Genomic DNA, 21158 nt, shown 5'->3' with positions numbered 1-21158 from the left:
AGTTATCTGCAATCTGGATGAAATATCAGTACGCTTAGTACTTATTATGAAATAAATATCATAAGCTTCATTTTTCCAAATAAAAGACATTGTTCTGTTTAAGATTCTGTAAAGCATTCAGAAATTCAAAGTACCTGTCTCCTAACTGGATGATCACTTCAGGTGAGAGAGTATGTGATCAACTTCTGGAACCAGATTAAGGACTGATCAAGTTTACATCTGAAATACAAGAATTTGTTTAAGTTCAGTCTTTTAAGGGCATCTTGCTGTTTTCAGTGAATATTTCCCTGTGGAGCTCTATTTAGTTCATTTAATGAAATTTAAATTCTTTTTTCAACTGTTAAAATATGTTTATATATAAAGACATTTTCTAAAATATAAATCAAACATCAATTGAAATAAATCTGTCACAGTTAGATAAACACAGGGCTTGGTGTCCTAATTATCTGTCTGCATCTAAATAACAGGGATACTTCAGTGGCAATGTGCTACCATTGTTTTCGATCGTTGTTTTCCACAGTTTTCATGACCAGCAGCAGTGGAATGAAGTGGCTTTCTTCTCTTATCCTTGCTTAGATATTTCTTTGAGTAAATAACCAAGTAATGGTCACCAAGAAGAAGGGGCAAACTAATTCTTCATTATTCCTTCGATGAGTGGGAGAGAGGACAAATAAAAGAGAGAGAAAAGGCATTAGAAAAGCAAAATAGGAAAATGTCTACTGGACACAAGAAAAGAACTATACAGTGATGGATTAGTATCTGTTTCACCTATGTGCTTTGAGTCTCTTAAGGACAGGACAGAGGTGATCCTGTGACACCATTTAACTTTTCTGACTTTTCCAGTGGCAGCTTTTTAAACAAATAGCTTTACAAAGCACAGCTAAACACTGGGCTTTTTTGACTGTGGTCTGCAGAAGGGGTGGGGATGAATGAGAATCTTTGGGAAGAGAATCACAGCTGAATATTTACACCCATTTTCTAGCATCCATCAACCTGGAAATTGCTATTAGAAAATGTATTCCAAATAATTTAATTGTATTTCAAGTACTGTAGTTTTATGTCTAATTTAAGATAAGAAGGCTATGGGAAGTACACTGAAGATGAATAGTGTCTTCGATATAGCTGAAGAGCAGCTAGTTTTATAGATGCATTTTAAAATACACTTTACCTTCTCTGTGTCCAAAATGAATGCATACTGTGTTGTGGTAATTTAAGTGAGGACTATCTATACTCTTCTTTTGTAAAAGTGGACCAGTTCACTACAGTATTTTGAGTTCTTCCTTCTAAAGCATATTTGTCTTCTCATATTTCCTTATTAATTCTGTACAGTATTCACTATCATCACTGCAAATCTACAGTATTTTAATAGAGTGAAGTTAAAAAATCCTGTCTTGTAGATGACAGAACTTTACAGAAAAGGTTTTTCTTTGCCATTTTTCATTATCTGTTACGAACTTTAGTGAAGTGATCTGAATTACATTTGAAAGTGAAACTCAACAGCTTTACCTCGTCACATAGGAATGAAAACTTTTGCTGCAGCTTGGACTAAGGCTGATTTAGGATGCTGTCTTTAAATTATATGAAGCAGTTATAAGAATGTAGTCTTAGCCACGCCACAGGCTTCTCTTACTGCTCTCTGTATGGTTGAGATAGAAACAAGACAGCTTTTGGTTAAAGAATCACGTGTGACATAGCATCCAGTTGTCTCTCAATATTCTTTGGACTAGTATAGTATTTTCTTCCTTATAATTACCTGGTTATTTGGGAAACTAGGCAGCTAATTACCATCTTATTTTCTCTGATATAGTATATCATAATTTATTAACATAATAAATTACATGGTGAGGAACTTGGTGTCAAAATTACTTGGCTATAATATTTAATTAAATAGTAAGGAAAAAGACCTGCTGCAGATTGATCTGGCCCTAAGTGACAGTACCTTTTGAAGAGATGATGTTCATCTCCTGTCTACAATTAAGGATGTCAGTGCATCACTTTTTTTTTTTTTTTTTTTGCATGGATGCTTCTGAGTATATTCATAAAGGTGTAGAAGGAAGTAAATCTGTATATGTACAGTGTGAATGCTGAATATCCATGTATGTATATTTAATTAGTTTTCAAAACTGCTGGATTGACAGCAATTTCATTCACATTATTTTAAAAAATCTATGTCTTGGAGTAACAAAATCAGCCTAAGTGACAAACCCAATTATTATTCTGTATGATTGCATCTCTATAAGTGTAAATTAAGGTTATTTTAAGAAATGAAGATGGAAAATAATTAGGTAATGCCTTTTAACATTTCTGGAAAGTGTCAATGTTTAAGGTTTAGGACCTTGCTCTTTGAAGCTGTTAGCATTCAACACTTATGTGGTATTCTAATGGTACTTTTCGATTATTTTCTAAATTATCTCAGCAAACAGTTGACAGATGCAGTTTGCATAAATACTGGAAAGTTAGCAGCACAAATCAACAGTCAATTTCAAAATGGCTTAGTCAATTTAGACATCAGATGGACTGTATTCTAACATATCTGTGCTTTATTTAACATTAATTGGTTCCTTGGTGATCAGTCAGTAGAGTTACACATATTATTCAAGACAGCCCTAAAGTTTTATGCATAAATGCTGTCTAAGATTAGGGCACTTCTGTAGTCTTAATAAATCAGCCATTAAATAAGTTGGCATTGACCAAAGTCTGATCCTAGGAAGGCTGTCTTCCAGCATATCGTGTAGAAGCGTGTTCTGCCACTATATATGGTTTCTTCTCTATAGCTTACCACTGTCCAAGAAACACAATTTTGAAATTCTATTTTGAATAAAAAATAATTTGAAATTCCTTCCATTATTTCAGGTACTTCCTGCTGTGCAGGTGAATTTGAGTACATAATGCTGGTTTAACAGAATCAATAGATACTGTCAGAACTAGACATCATGGTTACAAGGATATAGGACTGTGTAGAAGAGTTTAATCTTCTAAAGTGTCAACTAGGTACTTCCTTAAGTATGACATTTCCTTTATAATATCTGTATGTATTTTTTCAGCTGTGAAAAATATTACAAGATGAATACAAGAAACAGTTAACAACTCTATGGATTCATGTATTCTATAGTTAGCATATAAAAACTTTCATATACATTTTGTCCACTGGAAGGTAACACATATAAATCAATTGCAAAAGTGTTTTCCAAGTAAACCCTTACAAAATTCTGAGTAACATTTTTAAATATCTGTTGAAAACCAGCCTAGGATGTAGATTTTGCAACGTGTTCTGATTTTTTTCATTCCAAAATGTAACATGAGTACCCAAGCATTTGCTTATTTATTCTAATATTGAGAATGGCTATCTCTTTTGAATCACTGGTAGTTAAAGGCTTATCTTCCCCCCAAAATGCTAGTGACTGTACATGGCCTGAGCAGTGTTTGTTGAATGATTATGAGGTATAGTCTTTATTTTTTTAATAATTCCTTTTATAATGTTACAAATATCTGTTTAAAGTCACATAACAGACACACAGATTTCCTTTTATTTGTCAATTTTGAACTACTGCAATTATTAAGATTGAGATATGCCATCTTTATCAGAAGTAATTAACATATATATGTAATTTATTTAAAATGAGACATTTTCTAAAACCCAGTAATTCTAATTAGTCAACTAATTATGCTATCCATAATGCTAGATTTTGTTTTTCTTCAGGACATGGTAACATTGCAGCTATGGCATAAGATGCACAGTGCTCTATTTTTTTTTTATTTCTGAAAGAGCTGGTTTATATCACACACAGTACAGCATATGAGAGTCTATTGTCCCAGTCTCATCATAGTTGAAATGAATTTTTTTTCCTCTTTGCTTAACAAATAGATACCAATGGAAGTTGCAAGGGTTAAAAGCTAACAGCAGAACTGCTAGAACTTCTGATTTGTGCTAGTTGTGTTAGTCTCTTATTTGCATGAACGCTAGCAGGTCTTTAGTAAGGAGCAATGGGTAAGTGTTCAAATAAGCTGCGGCTAAGTTCAGTGTACAACAGTGCCTCAGCCTGAGGAGAGTCCATATCTGGTGGTAATCATATAAACCAGAATAAAACAAAAGCACTGAGCACTGTTAAGCAACTGGAAAAGGAAAAGGGATTGCCAAAACTGTTCATTTTACCACTTGACCCGGTGTATTTGACATCTTGGAGGGCTCTAAAGGCATGAGAGTGTGCGGAGCAGAGAGGATTGGCTGCAGCACGAAAATGCTTTGTTGCAGTTTTTAAACTATATATTTACCTCCTGGGAAAGAAAAAAAAAAAAAGAAGAAAGGAAAAAAATGAAAGAAAGAAAGAAAGAAAAAAAAAAAGAATCCAAAGTTACAACTATGAGTACAACTGATACAATGATGAATTGCTCTGGCTTTAATGTTTAAAATCAATTGTTATAGATTTTGTCTGTATCTTTCTTTTTTTTCCTCATCTAAATGTGAAAATAACACACTCAAAGAAAAAAAAAAGAAAAAATTGGGGGTGGAATAAGTATTAGTCCAAGTCTTTGAGCCAGGCAACCACAGGTATCACAAGCAACCACAGGTATCTATCCAATCCACCATACAAAGCTCATCAGAGCGTAGCATGACTATCTGAGTTTTTGGGAGATGTCCCATAACTTAAGCCTAAAGGTACAGGGAACAGACCTTTTCTTACAGAGAAAACCTTTGCATTTCAATCAAGTCATGAAGGTAAAAAATAAGACGGGGGAAGTAAGTTCACACTGGTCTATGCCTGTTGATTGGTGGTTTTCAAAATGAAATCCTGCAATTTTCTATTGCTATTCCTAGCATGTAAAATTTACTGAAATATTTTCCAACTAATGCTACTATTAAGAATAGTTTCATTTTAACTAGTTTTATTTCATTTTATGTATAGAAAAATAGATTCATTTTATCATAGAATAGAAACTGTTAATGCAGCATTTCTCAACCAGTAAGATAAGCCTTAGCAGTGAAGTATTGTGAAGACATAAAGCACTCTCTGTCCAAGAACAGTGCTGAAAATAATCACGTGTATTTTTAAAGTTTCAATTTTTATATCAGTCACCAATAAAGTGTGATACAAGCATTAAAATACATGTTTTAAGTATTGCAACATGCAGGCTTTTGTGGACTGCAATCATACATGAGTAGAAAAATCATATACATGAGAAAATATTTACATTCTTACTTGAAAATATGATTTTTTTAAAAAAATATTATTTTAAATAGATTTTAATGCTGCCAAATGCCTTTTAAGGCCTTGCCTTCATGGAATTACATAAGCATTTTATAAATTTTTAATCCTGTAGTGAGGATTTAGGAGTCTCTGTACTTGAAAGAGATGCTGCTTTCTGTACTGATAGATAAATTTTTTGTGATTGACTAAGGCCACCCAATCTCGTAATGAAAATTCCATATTATTGGTATATTTTTGATCTAACTTCTACATATATACACACTTACAGGTAAGATGTGCTAGCAATACTGTAGACACAGAATTTATTTTTCTGAATGTTCGCTGACATCATCACTTACAGTTGTCATAGGGAGGGGTGAATAAAAACTTCTTTACATATAAATATGTACTTGAAAGTGAGTTTATTGACCTCTGACCGCATTTGATCATACTTTTGTGGGTTTAATTCTTTATTTGATATATTGTTGCTAACCATGGGCTAGCTAATATCATGTAGTTTAGAGTTTGCTCTAGAAAGCAATAAACTGTCCCAAAGTTTATTGGCCTCTTTGAGGCATGTCTGCCTTTGTCCAGAAGGTGTCTGCTCGCTGCTTTTTTTTTTTTTTTATCAGCACACCTACGTTTATTCCTCCATGGTGACTGGCTTTTTTACACTCTCATATATCTTAGAGCTGCTTGTAAAGAATACTTTCTCAAGCATTAGTACACTTCAGGAGGAGGCACATGTTTGTTTGTTTTTCCCGAACTACTCATCAGGATGCTGCTAGGAGCAGTGTCATGGTACAGTAGTGCCAATAGGTGTTTTTGCTGCTTTACTCCTCCCATGTATTCTGTTTGTGTGAAGTTATTAACTCAAATGCACAGCACACTAGGTCGCTATGAGTTTGGAGGCCTACAGTGAGAAAGGGACCAAAAATAGAACAATTGTGAAGGCCTAACACAAAAAGGTTGGAGGCTTTCTGGGTGTAAACTGCTGAACAGTAAAAGTGACATTGGCATTGTTCCCTTTGCAGAAAGAGGAAAGGAAATGGATACACTGAGATGGGTGAAATGTGTTTTAACACTGAGTTTTCCAGTGCTAAAAGGAAATTAACGGCATTCTTGAAGGCCAGTTAGTTCTGATGCTACTAGGTAATACTGTTCTAGATGTAGGCAATAATCATCACAGGTATTTCTCTGGGGCAATGTTTCATTTGGTAGGCAAAACCTGCATTATTCCTGTAGTTCTTTTTTTTGATGGGTTTTGTTTATTTGCTTGCTTATTGGTCTTCTCTGTAAGGGCCAGTTCATGGACGTCTTTCTTGTCTTTGTGTTGCACCTGCTAGGACTTAACTGTCAATAAAATCGGTTTGTCACGTGTAGGTAGTCATGTTTATGTAAGGATCCTATCCCTTAATGAAAATTATGTAATGGGGGAAGAAAATTCAATTTACTGTTCTAGTGATGACAACGCTTGGTGAAAAGGAATGCATGAATTGTTAAGCCTTACCCAAAAGAAGTTGTTTTTTCAGAGACTAGAAATAATTTGCACATCAGTATATTGCTGACAATCAAGTAAAAATAAAAAATAAATTAATATCAATAAAAATGTATTCTGCAGAAATAAAAATATAGGAAATGGCCATTTACACCAGCATTTCCCCATCAATCTTAGCAGTTTATTTGTATTTTGTATTATTTTCAAATATTACGTGGTTTTGAGTATTTTCAAGTAACTATCTAATGTATTCTGCCACTTTGTCAGATTCAACTTACTCAAAACCATTCTTAAATGGTTATCTAAAACTTTCATTTCCATTTTCTTATTTATTTTTAATCCTTATAAAATGTTAACCTAGCCTGCTTCTGATGAACTATTTTGGCATTAGCAATTACATATATCTTTATTGAATTAATGTTATTTTTAATAGTAGTGGTTCCCAGCTGCTACAATCTCCTTTTTTAAAAAAGTTTCTTCTCATTACAGTGTTAGTATGTGGTTCAGTTTCAGCTATGCATTTCAAGTAAAGGCGCTTGTGCAGAATATAGGGAAGGACTCCGCCCATTGTATCTTCTACAGTATGGCAATTCCAGCGAACATAGGGACGAGCCAAAATTTTTTTCCTTTTTTTGCTGATTAAAATTGTCAGTTCTGGATATGCCTATCCCTCATATCTTAGTGCAAGATGTCAACTTCTGCCTTGGGTTCTGTTATGCTACTGTCAATGAGGGAAAGATAGAAGGAAAGAAACACCTGTGACCTATTGAAAAACCCACTAAAGGCAAAGAAATTTAATCCTTGATTTCTGAAGTTGTATCAGATTTCCAACTCTTTTATTTAAATAGTATTCAGAAACTAATTAATTTACGTTGTTACTCTTTTTTTAGAATAAGGTATTAAATAATGTTGCCAAATATGAGGGCAGGTTCTGGTAGGCCTCTACTTTCAAATATCAATCAATTTATTTGGTTGTGTGTTTGTAGTACTTTACAGTTTAACCAATAATATAAACATTAATATTTTGCTTGAACTAGAAATCTCCTGAGTTATGTTTCTGGTAGAACTATATGAGTAATTGTCCAGCTGTGAGAAACATGAATGTAAAGTTTTCTGTAAAGGGCAGCATGAATATATGGTTGCATACATCTCATTAACATTGATGCTAGTTAAATATTACACATATTTTGAGGGATTACTAAACTATGTATGTCATACAAGGTTCAGTCCTGTCTTCAGATTTTAGTTAATTTTGCCTTGAAGAGTGCTTTTATACGAGTTCTTTGTAGCAGTGTTTGAAAGAGACCCAGTTTTGGCACTACTATAAATAATTAAGCATGATATCCATGAAGTACTCACACATCAGACTTCCGCTTGACTTTTTTCTGGTTCCAGGAATTATTTAAAGCAAGAAGGCACAGTTTCTATTTTATGTACACATTTATATATGTATGTGTGTACAAGTATGTGTACATGAATATACAGTTATTAGCTTAAATTTGGGTTAAAAAATAGATTAAACTAATAAAACTATAGAAACTAATTATATTTTGTGTGTCAGTTTACATATTCATGTGACCTCATTTTGAGTGAATAACCTTGCACATCTAGCGTGCTCTTTTCATTACTGTGAATATAAATATTCTGTCTTCTCAGTCAAAAAGAAAAAATACGATTTTTCCTGTGTTTCTCATGTGGGTCTAAAGTTCTTTGCTACATGTAGAAGTGTCACAGTGTAGTCTCAAGGAATGAAAATATGTTGCTGCATGCCTCAGTGGCCTGTTGAGAATCTCCCATTTTCTAATCAACTAGGACAGCTTTTTCTTTAGGTTTGCTGGGGTAAACTGTTATTTTTGCAGACCATGTGATTCATGAAACATATGGGGGGCAAACGGAATTTTTTTTAAGCGATTTATTTTAAATAATAAAAATGATAGCAGTGATATGGTAATTAGAGAGGTTTCAGTGTTACCAGATGTACTGAGAAATTTATTTAGTGAGAAAAGTGTAAGCAAAGCAATTAAATTTGCATAAGAAATGCAGCAGAATAACACAAGTCTACAGATAACTTTATGGGCTTTATATGTGATATGCATACATCTTCTAGAGTGTGTATATGCATATTTTAAGACTCTAAAGAAAATTGAAGAACCCGATGACTCAGCCCAGTAACAAGAGAGAAACATGTCATGAGAGGATGGACAGGGCAAATAGAAAAATTAAAATGAGACACCTTGCTGAGGTAGTATGTGCAAGGTAATGTTTATATTTGTTTTCTTTTACATACTGTGTAGCTAACTAATGATATTGTTTTCTTCAGGATGGTTGACCCATTGTCTTTCAAATATATGGCTCCAAAAATCCGTGATTATCTGTATTAGGACTGGAGCATCTAAATAATATGATTTTTGAAAGAAAGTTTACCAGCAATTGCTTGTAAAATTTCTTTGAGGTCTCAATAAATAAAGTTTATATTTTTGAGAAGGCTGACATCAAGCACAATGGACCTTGGTCCCACACTAGGAATCCTATGTACTGTGACAAAACAAATAAATAGTAACATGCTTATGAAATCACAAATAATTTATATATTTTAATTTTTGCCTTTTCTAATGGAGATGCAGGTGATCATGTATTTGGAGTTTAGTTAAAAGAAGCAATCACAGCTCTCCCTGCTTCAAAGCACACTTCTGGTATTATTTTTTATTTATGATCCATAAACATACCAAATCAGAAATGTAGAGAATTTATATAAACAGTCGCTATTTTGTCACCTTATATGTCAGTACCTTTCCAAATGCCATAGACCAACTATCTGTTTTCTTGAAACCAAAATATTCTGGGATTTCTTTACACTTGGTGTAGGCATGTGCTTTCAGAATAGGGTGTCTATTTCATATTTGTCCAGATTAAAAAAAAAAAAAAAAAAATCTTAATTTCTTGAAGAGGTGTGTTGCTGGGATTTCTTTTAGAAATATGAATGCATTAAAGACCTTTCAAATAACGAAATTCCAAATTGTACTTTCTAGTTTAAAAAGAAAGGTTTTAGTACAGTGTTGAAAGTGCTGAGTTGACTAGTTGTTTTGTGTTGCATGTTATTTAAGAAATTGTGTCTATTACACAAGTCATTGTTTTACTTGACACCTTGAAATGACTTGGTATTTTAGGTCTCACATGCATGGAATTTCTGTAATGAAGGACAAATTCTTAAGGAGGTGTGATGATAGTTTAAAATGAAAGGGCTAGCACTAAACTCTCAGTAACACCGTAATCTCAGAGTACTCTTACGTTTCCTATCTTCATTTCTTTGGAGAGTAGAAGAAAAGTTTTTACACTTTTGCCTGGATTAATTTTAGTACCTGCCATTTCAAACAGACTAGTGGAGTGTGAGTGATCTATGTCAGAAACCTCAAATATTTCCTGCATTTGTCCTTAGAAATTATTTTTAATTGTTTCTAGGTTGTGAACTGGAAATTGCATTGTTATAAGTTTGTGTAGTGTTAAGAAACTAAAGGAAGCATTCTGTTGTATATCTATACTAGCAAACAGTTCATGAAGATACAACTTTTGTGGTGACTGAAACTATGACTGTGGAAACCACTCATGTGCCTTCTACATACCTGGCAGAGATCCTTCACCTTCTGCAAGCCTTGTCTGAAGTAGAAGAGCGCCTTAATTCTCCTGTTCTGCAGGCTAAGGATTGTGAGGATCTCATCAAACAAGAAGAGTGTCTCAAGGTAGGATAGAAAGCTTTTCTGACAACAATAAGTTTCCGTTGTTTCGGGGCTTCTGCATATTGGCAGCCTGCACTCACTCTCAGAGACATCTGTTTTATAAGTGCTCAGACCCTCTCTGTGATGTGTGTATAAATGCATGTTTATATATGAGGGCACATTGGTGCAAAATATAAGACCACTGAAGGGTTCATTTATTTTTATCTGTTTCCACCTGTATTTGGAGGACAAGAGCATTAGGGTATCTGTAAAGTACATCCTTGAATGGGAGAGAAAGGATGGAGAGGGACAGTTACATATTTGAAATTTGTGAATTTGTGGTTAAAGTTTTGCTTGTCTGTTTGTAATTTGAAGTAATTAGTAATAACCCTATCCACACCCAATCTTGGCAGCTTTACTTTAGTGTTTGATCTAAATATATTTTTTATTAAAACAGCAACAAAACCAAGTAAAATTTAGCTGTTCCATTCCATGCTAGACCAAAAAAGCTTGAAGTCTGATTGGTGCTGTACTCTGTGCAACTATTACAGTTTAATTAACTAAACAGAAAATGTTGTCCAGTAGGTAGATAGTGTCGTTAAGAAAAAGCTAATTCAGTACTGTTGATATGACTTTAAATATTACTCTCTGGTTTCTTCATCGCTTGCAACAGTGAAATCCTTTGAAAGTGGTGGAGTTTTTCCAACACAGAATTGACATAAGAAGAGAATAAGATTAAAGTTGTAAGCCTAAGTAGATGAATGAGTTATCAGCTTTTGCAGAATAATGTTTGTGTGAGGAAAGCCTTGTAAAAAATCATGCTTAAGTGCTGTATATAATTACAGCATTTTCAAATTGTCATTCAGCATGAAGAGAAGACCACATTTCCATTTTTCTGTGATTATTTTGGGGGAAGGAAAGGCTTTAACAAAAGGAAACATTAGCGTAAAGAGGCTGGAATTTGCCTACAGTCAGCTATAAGAAAGAAGCTTAGAGGGAGAATCAGGGCAGGGGCTCTGGTTAGGTGCTCTGAATTGTCCTCTGTAGGAGCCCATTTATCTCTTTCCACAACAGAGGAAATGTAACAAAACCACATCCATATGCTGTTATTAGCTTCTATAAAATCACATCTATTTATAATTCGTATACATTCATAGATCTTATACATTTTAGGCATCCATACACACACACACATACACACACACATAGATATTCTTTATTAGCTCTTGAAAATTAGGGTGTTTTCAGTTTCCTAGCAGGGCTGTATAGTATGTCTAGTGAAGCATAACAGTGAAGTATTGGAGCAAAGGAAGCACATAACTGATAACAGGACTGTGTGAAATAACAGTAGGCCGTTCCTTTTACCACTTCTGATTTAGTACCAGTAGATTAAAGCGGTTCTGAGTATTGAAGCACACAACATGCCGATGTTATTGTCATTCTTCATTTTAAACAATCCCTTTTGATAGAATGATTCTTCTGCACAAAAAAAGTCATAGACTATGTAAATCATGGCTAATGAGCTGCCAATTGGTCCATGTCTATGAACGTATGTTCATTACTAGATTGGATGGAAAACCAGTGGCCTACCTCAAAGAGTTTACTGGCAGCTGACTTCCTTTTAGTGCTTCTTAATGCTTTACATTTGGGCTATCTTTATCTGATTTATGTCCATAACTAATCTGTTGTTCACCCACATATCTTTGGTATTATCGGAGTTGACACCAACTTTAATAATATTGATTACTGAGGTTACAAGTAAGTATTGCCATAGGTTTAATTTAACTGAACTATTAAATTGTTATGAGATGCATTTGTGGGCACAGTTCCATCTTCCTCCCAAATAAATCTCTTAGAAGAGGTAAATGGATCTTGTACATTCATGGGCTTTTGGAAGGGTATAGTTTTGATCTGAGCCTGCTTAATGAATATTTATTTCCAAGGAAAAAGCATTCATCATTGTCATCATCCTGCAGTAAAAATAGAAAAGTAGTGCATAAATTGTTCAGCAGCTGGTTGGGAAAGGTTTGAAATTAAATTGTGGTTGATTTTTATCCCTGACAGATTTGCATGAATCAAATTACAGAACTGTCATGAATAACTCTGTGTTTTAAAACTTACTTTGTGATTTTTTTTCACTTCCATTCAGAAACAATCCATTTTAATTAATCCTTAAAAGGAAAAATAAGTTTATTTACAAGAATCTTTCAGTGGTAACTGCTTTGAACATTTTTCTCCAAAGTAAATATATATAGTAAGACTTAAATCTGATTGCTTATTATCCAATAGGATAAATATCAAATACAAATTAAAAATTGTTTTTATTAATTGTCAAAGATAATTCTAGGACTGACTTTTTATATCAAAGGCATGTAAAATATCAAAACAAGAGTTTTTGCAGCAAAAAACTGATAACTTCTAACGTTTAGTAAATTATAATGGTTTCATGGGCACATTTAGTAAATCTGCTGAAACCTGTTCATAGGAATGTTGTTCTCTTCATTTCAAGTTTTAGGGAGTGGAAAAATAAGATAGAGAAACCAGGTCTTGTCTCTTTCTCTCATAAAGTCAGCAATTGCAATATTTCCATTATCCTATTACAAGCTCTTCTAAGTATTAGGACATACAGTACCTCTGGTTTTGTTCATCACCATACTTACTCACAGTATTCTCAAACAATTTAAACACTACAATTCTGTCAAAGATGAAACTCCAACTGATTGTATGGAAAATCACAGTTCACAGATTGAAGGGTTAGTAAATTGGGCTTAATGATATAGTTTCAAAATAGGACAAATTTTGTTATAAGCACAAACATTATGGTACTTCTGTCTGCTATTGATGATGTTCATATTGATGGAGTTCATAATCTTTGAGTTCCCCATATAGAATTGGTTGGAATTACAATGGATTTCATTATGTGATCAAGTGTAGGGATAAAATGCCTTCAGAATTTAGCTAATTATCCTTACTTGCAATGGATGTTCCAAATGCTTCCTGAAAGTTAAATGAATGTACAAATTTGCACATAGTCAGTTTAATCTGGTTTTAGAAAATCAAGTTATATAGCTCATAGTAAGCCAAAGTTTTCCTGTGTGGTGATTATCTCATGCAAGCTACTTGTCTTGTCCAACTTCCAGATTATTTGGTGGGAGATGTACCCGCTGAAATAAATACATTTATTAACTTGAGAATTAAAACTAACACATATTTCTGTTTGCTAACACATAGCAAAAATGAGTGTGCTAGAATGAAACAGTCTACCTGGAATTTAGGAAGTCTAATTTGCGTTTATAGCTATATGTAAGAAACTGTTTAGTAGAATTTCATGTTAACAATCTCTATGTCATAATCATGGCATAGTTGTGCTTGGTCATTACTTAATTATATTAACTGTGAATTCAAAACTTATTTTCTGAGACTACTTGCTTTATATATTTAATGCTGCAAACCTGTAGTAGGGCCCATACATATCAGGCATTTTTTCTTTTTTTTTTTCTTTAACCTTTTTTAATTTTAGCAGGAGCATTGTATTGTAGAATATAATTATAAATTTAGCCATAATATTTTTCAATGATGTAATAGTTTTAATATGGAAAGCCATCTGGCTCCTTGAGAAAGAGGTTTCTTATGTATGTAACTTCTTGCATAATCACTCTAAGAGTTCTTTTTCTAGTTCATCTTCTTGTGTATTTCCAGTAGGCTCTTTATTTAGTTCATTAAAAAGTAGGTTGTTTGCTGGTTTTGTTTTTTAAAATAGAGGTATTTTTATGCTCTGGTTATTTTTTTTCCTCTTCTTTTTCCCTTTGTTTCATAATTCTTTTCTTTCATCTACTGACACATAGAGTACTTCTTTTGCACTGTTTTCTACTGTGTCTTATTTCAGGATACAGGGAATTTACTGTAAACAGTACACATCCATGATTCTGGCAGCCAGAATCCCCTTTCAAAATGGTTTATTAAACCAGTAATACCAATACTAGATATTGTAACTCATAGTTCTATATGGATTTTAAAGTTATAAGTAATTTGGGGAATTTTTCCAGCCATTCATGATTACTAACAACTGTGCTGGTGCTGGTTTGGCAGTTAGTACAAAAAGCATGAAATACTTTTTACATGTAAAAAATCTGCTATTCATATAATTATAAAGCATCATTCTACCTATGTTTGGGCTGCCAAAAGTATATTTTGAATTTTGCACATTGGAATCCATATTTGGCATGCATTAAGTGATTCTTATCAAGAAACATCACCTAACGTGATATTCAGAGTGGTTTTCTGCTGTAGCTCAGTAAAATCCAATTAACCATAACTTAGAACTGAGTGTAATCAAATGCACTCTCCAACTAGATCTGTCAGTAATGCAGTGCTTGGTGGCTGATTTGTACACAAATAGCCAAGGAACTGAATTTTTACAGAAAGTTGTCTTTCTCTGGCAGATAAAGACAAATTCCAGGTAGTGAAAATGAACTGGTGTTCGAGTCTCTAGCACTCAGATTCCCTTTGCAAGAGCAATGAGATGGATCATTCCCCAAAGGCTACTGTCACTTCAGCTGCTAATGATTTTCTGTTATCCTTTTTTCTTAAAAATTAAAGCTTTGTGCACTTCTGTTAACCATGTTACAAAATCTCCCAAGGCATTGTTGATAACTAACTGCTTGAAGCTTTTCTCTTCAACATGAAAGATAGATGGGGTATGTGTGTGAGATACGTGGGTTTGCACATACACATATATACACGACCTCTTTTTTTTTTTCTTGGACACATTTATGCCATCCAGTTGTGGATTTCATTTATAGAAGGTCAGCTGTATTACCTTTCTTTGTCTGTAGCAGCTGTGCTCTAAACAAAAGCAAAAATCTGACATATAAATCGGAAATTATATGCCTGTCCATAGGCCATGAATTCTAAACATTTAGGCATATGCCACTTATCAATTCTAAAGTGCATAGATGTGTTTCATCTATTTTCAATATTTAGAAAATTGGTCTACTTGGTTAAAAAACCCATGCAATTTCAATATATGTAGGCACATATATTACTCATTTGATTATTTAAACATGTCAAACACACCAAGTGCCTTCTTGGGCAGATGAGATGAGCTGATATTCAGACCTACTGAAAAGAAGGCTACTTGAGTGCTTAAGTGTGTCCTGGCAGCTTTTAACATTTCAATTACATTCCCCCGTTCTTTAAATATGCAAAATTTTAGTCATAGATGAGGTTTTGTGAAGATGCTGTCTCTTTTATATTCAAGGGATATAATCTTGGAAGATTTGGAGGCCTTTAATATTTTTATCTGCTGATATTTCTTATATTCAAATTAATAACATTGAATACCTTAATTATCCATGGCCTGAACATATAAAACCAAGGTTTAGGTAGACCTGAGTAGGGAAGGCTGAGTGTGAGATGTTATGCTGGGAAAGTCAGATGAGGTTTGTTGAGTAATGACACAGACCCAGCCAGCTTTCACTTTAGATGATAGATTGCTGACAAGGGAGGAAACATGTTCCTTATTATGAATCATCCCAGAGACAAGACGTCTGCCATTCTCATTTTATTTATAAGTATTTCCTTTAGTGTGCTAAATGTAAGTCACATTTCTCAGGACCTACGGATTCAAATTACTAGTCATAAGGGGCTTTATGGAATGTTCCTTTTTTTTTGGCAAAGAATAACATATTACAGTATTTGCAGCCCTAGAGCTTTAGGAACCCAGAGTATTTTTTTTCTTTTGTTTTCTGTGTAGGGTTTTGTATATGATTATTTCAAAGCATTGCTGTCACATTTTCATAATGATTTTGGTTCTTACATTTTATAAAATAGTAAGTACAGTGTAGTATCTTTTATTGGTTATAAAATGACAACCACATTTTGTCACTTAGAGGCATTCAGATTTTGTCTTAAGTGCTTGTTTCTAAAATATTTCTCAAGTAATTTCGAGGAGAAAATGATTTGGATATTTATAATTATAATTATCTCCCTGTCACTTCATATTAGCACTACCAATAATATACCAGTACACTCTGTTATACCCGTGGTTCTAAAATACTGATTTTAAAGCAAGTTTGTTGCAATAGAATTGTAGAACATATTACCTAGACATGAGATGGTTTGGGTGATGTGTTTAAAAAAAAATTCATTAGTAGAATCAGAAGAATTCATAAATGCTGAATAAAGAGAAATTGTTAAGTAGTTTATATGGGTATTTTAAAAGTTTCTTTAAGAAAAATGAGGACTTGCAGAGTTAGAAGTCAAGTTGACATACACAGAAGACACATGTTAGAATACAGAACTTAAAGAAAGGGAGGAGAGAGAGAAGGCCTTCCTACTCATGGGAGGGGAAGAGCTTCAGTTTAGTTCAAAGTGTCCAGGAAGTCTGTCGGGTTTATGACAGCTTTCTAAGACTAAAAGCTTCTGCCTACTAGCTCCACACATCTCTGCAGCAACTTTATTGTATACCAAAATTTATACTTGGAAGAAGGTTACTAGTAGGGTAACACTTAAAACCTGCATGAAAACTAGTATTGTTTGATGCAGTTATTAAATGTCTGGGTAAAGCGTGCAGTAAATTGGAACAAATTGAAAATGAAAATTTAGTTTGATTAAAACCAAGAAAAAGGAATGAACAGCCAAAAAAATTTCAGCAGTGCTAAATAATGGAGCAGAACAATGATACCAAAATGGTGGCAGACAGGTAAAATATAAGGCATAGTGAAAGGAATAAGTTCAATTACAGCTTACACTCAGATATTATTGCAGCAGAGTCTCAGATATTATTGTGGACTAAATTTTACCTTCAAAATATTTTCTCAGTGTTCATTTTTATCCAGAAACGGAGTTGTTGTTCTGTAGCAAGAGTTAAAAAATTATATTCAGAACACTTTCTCAGTAAGTAGTACAGCTTTGCTGTGTATATTATGTTTAATTTTAAAAGAATGTGAAATATTTTGAAAGTATATAAAATAATTACAAAATATTCAGAGAAGGGCAAAATAAAGGTCAGAGGCATGTAAACAAGACCTACATGAGAAGAGACTAAGTTGATGAGATTTTTTAGAGAGGTACGAATAATTGAAGTCATGACAAAGGAGGTCATTTATCAAAACTTTTTTTAATAACACTGACACAAGTGGGTATTTGTTTAAATTAAGAGTGACTCATTGTTTATGAAAGGAAATAGATTTTGGATTACTTAGTATCCATTTTTCATTCTGAATTGTTACTGAAGCTCTGTGAATTCCATATAGGAAAACCCAAACGTTTAAAACTATGGTATATTTGAATCAACAGGGCTTAAATTTCCTTTGCTGAATGTCTGTATTACATTTCTTCTGTTTCATTTGTAGAGATTTCAAGAAACTTATTTGTTCCATTCCAGGAAACATGGATAGCGGAAAAAAAACCCATTATTTTCCAAGTTTAACCAAAAAACATCAAGAGATACACTTTTTTAACCATCATTTCCCAGGGATGTGAAATTTGACATAGTATAATTTTTGTACCAGGTTTATGCTTTTTGCCATCCCAGTGAAATTAATGGCCAATTTTTACACTCCCTCTGCCAAATCATTGTTTTCATATTGCCTATTAAAGATTTTCTCCCTGCAGCTTACTCAGTTCTTCTGCAGCTCCTAGCAGTGACCAAATTACACATACACAAGACAGTCTCAGAACCTCAGCATGCTCCACCTGGGACTACAGGGCTCAGGCTTTTTTCCTGGTGATTGCTCGAGGGAACAATTTCTGAGTTGGGAAGTAAAGGGAAATGAAAGGACGGGAAATGTAAATACTGATATGCAAAACTTTTGAGTTTTTGTCTTTTCTGCATTTTGAATATGTGGAATTTTAAGCTTTTGGGGTTTTTTCCATTATATATTTAGAACATCATTTTTTAGTTAGCTGAATAACATACATAAACACTAAGGTGTATAACATGAAATAGATTTCTTGGTCCATGACTTAAATTCCTATGCCAGAGAAATAGTATTTCTAGATACTATGACAGAGAAATAATATTTCTAGATACTTAATAGTAAATCATAAATATCTTACTGTCTGAATATTATGTTATATTCAGAATATACTCTATCAGAACACAGAAGAAAAGACAATGAATCCAAACAAAAATAAAATAATTCAAATTTTCTAGAATTTCATTGCTTTGGTGATAGCAATAATGTGGAAAAATCTGCTGTCACTATAAACCTTTAACTTTTGATTTATTGGTAATTTATGTTTTATCATGGTATTTCAAAAATTGATGGCTTATTTCCTAGTTCTCTCGAGCAGTACCTGTTGAAGTTGTTTCCATATCTTCCTTAGCATATTAAGGTTAAAATCAACATTTTCTAGCCTTTCTGAACACGTCATAATAATTTTCAGATTTAAAATATCTTTTTTCTTACATAATTCTGCAATGTATTTTACTGAATAATATAATTACATGAATTCAAAGTACATTCCTGTTTCTTGCATTATTTACTTTGTGCAAAAAGCATGTAAGTTAACAGATTTAGAGTTGGAAAATTGTGCCAAAGATCATGTGTTGTAATAATGAGTAGAAATGTGAGGTAGCAGATTCCTCAAGCCACTCTCTCTTCTTTACAATTTGATTGACTTTGTGCATCTGGCTTAATTCTTGCTTGCTTTCACTCTACTTGCTAAATTCTAAGCATAGATCTATTCATTTCAAGATTAACTTAGCTCAAGAATTGTAGATTATTTAAAATTAAAATAATACATATATTAATTAAAATGTGAAGAATATTTTAAAAGTGAATTCCATCAAAAAATTGAGCACAAAACCCCCAAAATTTAACAAAATGAACTGGAGCTGTGATCTTTAATTTTTTATTAAGTGAGTATTATATCCAGGATAAAAAGTTCAGGTGTCATTATTTCTGACAAAGAACTATTAAAGCCACAAACAGAAAATAGAAAGGAATATAGCCTCTCATCTTCAGTAATACTGGTCATCATCATATTCAGTAATACTAGTAAAAGTTACTTAAAGATGAAAAGTAAAATCTTGGTGTCGAGTTTTCATAAGCAAAACTCTCCTTTAAACTACATTTAAATTGTTATAATTTGTGATTACTAGACTCTTCACATAGTTCCCTTTTTATAAGATCATGTCTTTTTAAAACGTATTATTTGAAATTTTGTTACCTTTAAAATATTGCAAAGAAAAGCAACAAACTATTACAAAAAGGGACTTTTTTTCCCTAGCTGTAAAAGATGCTATCACAAGAATGTTCTCTGGACTTCAGCTTGTATAGTTGAGATTATTCCAATGAGCAGAAGTTTGCAGGATTGGACCTCTATTTCATCCTTTTTGTAATGCGTTGGCATATAAATGAGATGCCTGTCCTTCAAATTAGGTGAGCAGAAGGACACTGAACAAGGAAAGTTATCCTTTTTTATCTAGTTGTAGTTAAAATACATGAAAACATGTTTTATCATTCTTTTTTTCCCAAAATTAAATTGGCTAGCTGTGTTTCTGTCTCTGGCAGAAACTAATAAAAGACAATTCTACTTTTCATTTGTATTACCAAACACAAGCTATATATCTGAGACATAAATTTTAGTGGAGATGCAGGGAAGGCAAAAAACAATGTGGTGGAATATTGTGTTTTACAATGCTTAGTACAGTTTTTATTTTCTTTAATAACTCCATTGCATAGCGTGCGTGTTGATTGGAATTCTGTTGCACCTAAATAAATACAGCATTCTTATTCCTAACCACCCATGGGGAAATAAAATACAAATGTTCAGCGCTGACTTCCTATGCCTATCTGAATCCATGTGAGAGAATGGCTGAGGGACTCTTTGGATAGATTCATTTGCCATGACAAGAATGGCAACAGATTGAGGAAGAGTCCACTCATGCTAATGGTCTTTTTTCTTCTGTTTCTGGTAAATTATAACCTCCAAAATCTCTCCTGTATTACTTCAAATTTGATGCCTGCTCTTCACAAATGAAGGAAAGGCAAATCTGATTTTTTTGTGCATGGTGAAATAGAACCATCAGTTTCTAGCTACAGGGTTTAACCAGACCGTGACAGAGTGTTAGAGGGCAATTCTAATTTTCTTTTTTTGTTTGACTTTCTACCACTCATTATTTTTCTGCTTACTGCAAAATAACACAACATCCTTTGATCCATGCCTCCTTTTAAAAGTGCTGGTAGTGTGAAAGAGCTTCTCACACACAAACTAGCAATTTGTACTTCTCGTAACTCTGTCAAATCAGCATTCTCCCTTATCTCTGGAACAAAGTTGCTGCAGAGTTGTGTGCAGCAATTGAAGAATGTTTTTGTGTTAAATGAGACTAAGAGGCTTTGGTCAGTTGGTCTGATAAGTTCTTAGCTACAAGTTCTCAGTTTTCATTCTGAGGCTTATGTATTTCAGAAGAAATAGGAGGCAGAAACAGAGTAGAAGAGTTACAGGTAGTGGTATGGGAAATTTAGGGAGTTTGAAGAAATGGTTGGAGAAAGGTTGCTCACAGAAGTTGTGGATGCCCCATCATTGGAAGTGTTGAAGGTCAGGCTGGACAGGACTTTGAGCAACCTGATCTAGTGAAAGATGTCTCTGCCCATGGCAGGGGTTTGGACCAGATGGTCATTGAAGGTCCCTTCCAACCCAAACCATTCTGATTCTATGGTAAAAGCTGAATATGACTGTAGATTTTGATCCAGAGAATGTTCCTTTCATTGTGCAGCAGTTTCAGTGAGACATGTGCATGCCTGTATTAAG

At 33.5% G+C, this 21158-nt stretch overlaps 1 protein-coding gene across 1 annotated transcript in view; it reads left to right on the top strand.

The window, feature by feature from the left end:
- The window catches only part of DMD (dystrophin), a 1204567-nt gene that overhangs the window by 488123 nt on the left and 695286 nt on the right, over positions 1 to 21158 (top strand). Inside the window, 1 exon segment of the mRNA XM_009334780.1 lies at positions 10227 to 10421. Within this exon segment, the coding sequence (XP_009333055.1) occupies positions 10227 to 10421 (195 nt within the window).

This window comes from Pygoscelis adeliae, unplaced genomic scaffold (genome assembly GCF_000699105.1).
Source record: "Pygoscelis adeliae isolate BGI_AS28 unplaced genomic scaffold, ASM69910v1 Scaffold91, whole genome shotgun sequence".
Taxonomy (NCBI): domain Eukaryota; kingdom Metazoa; phylum Chordata; class Aves; order Sphenisciformes; family Spheniscidae; genus Pygoscelis; species Pygoscelis adeliae.
The sequence above is the reverse complement of the archived record's forward strand: the minus strand, read 5'-3'. Positions and strand labels throughout refer to the sequence as shown.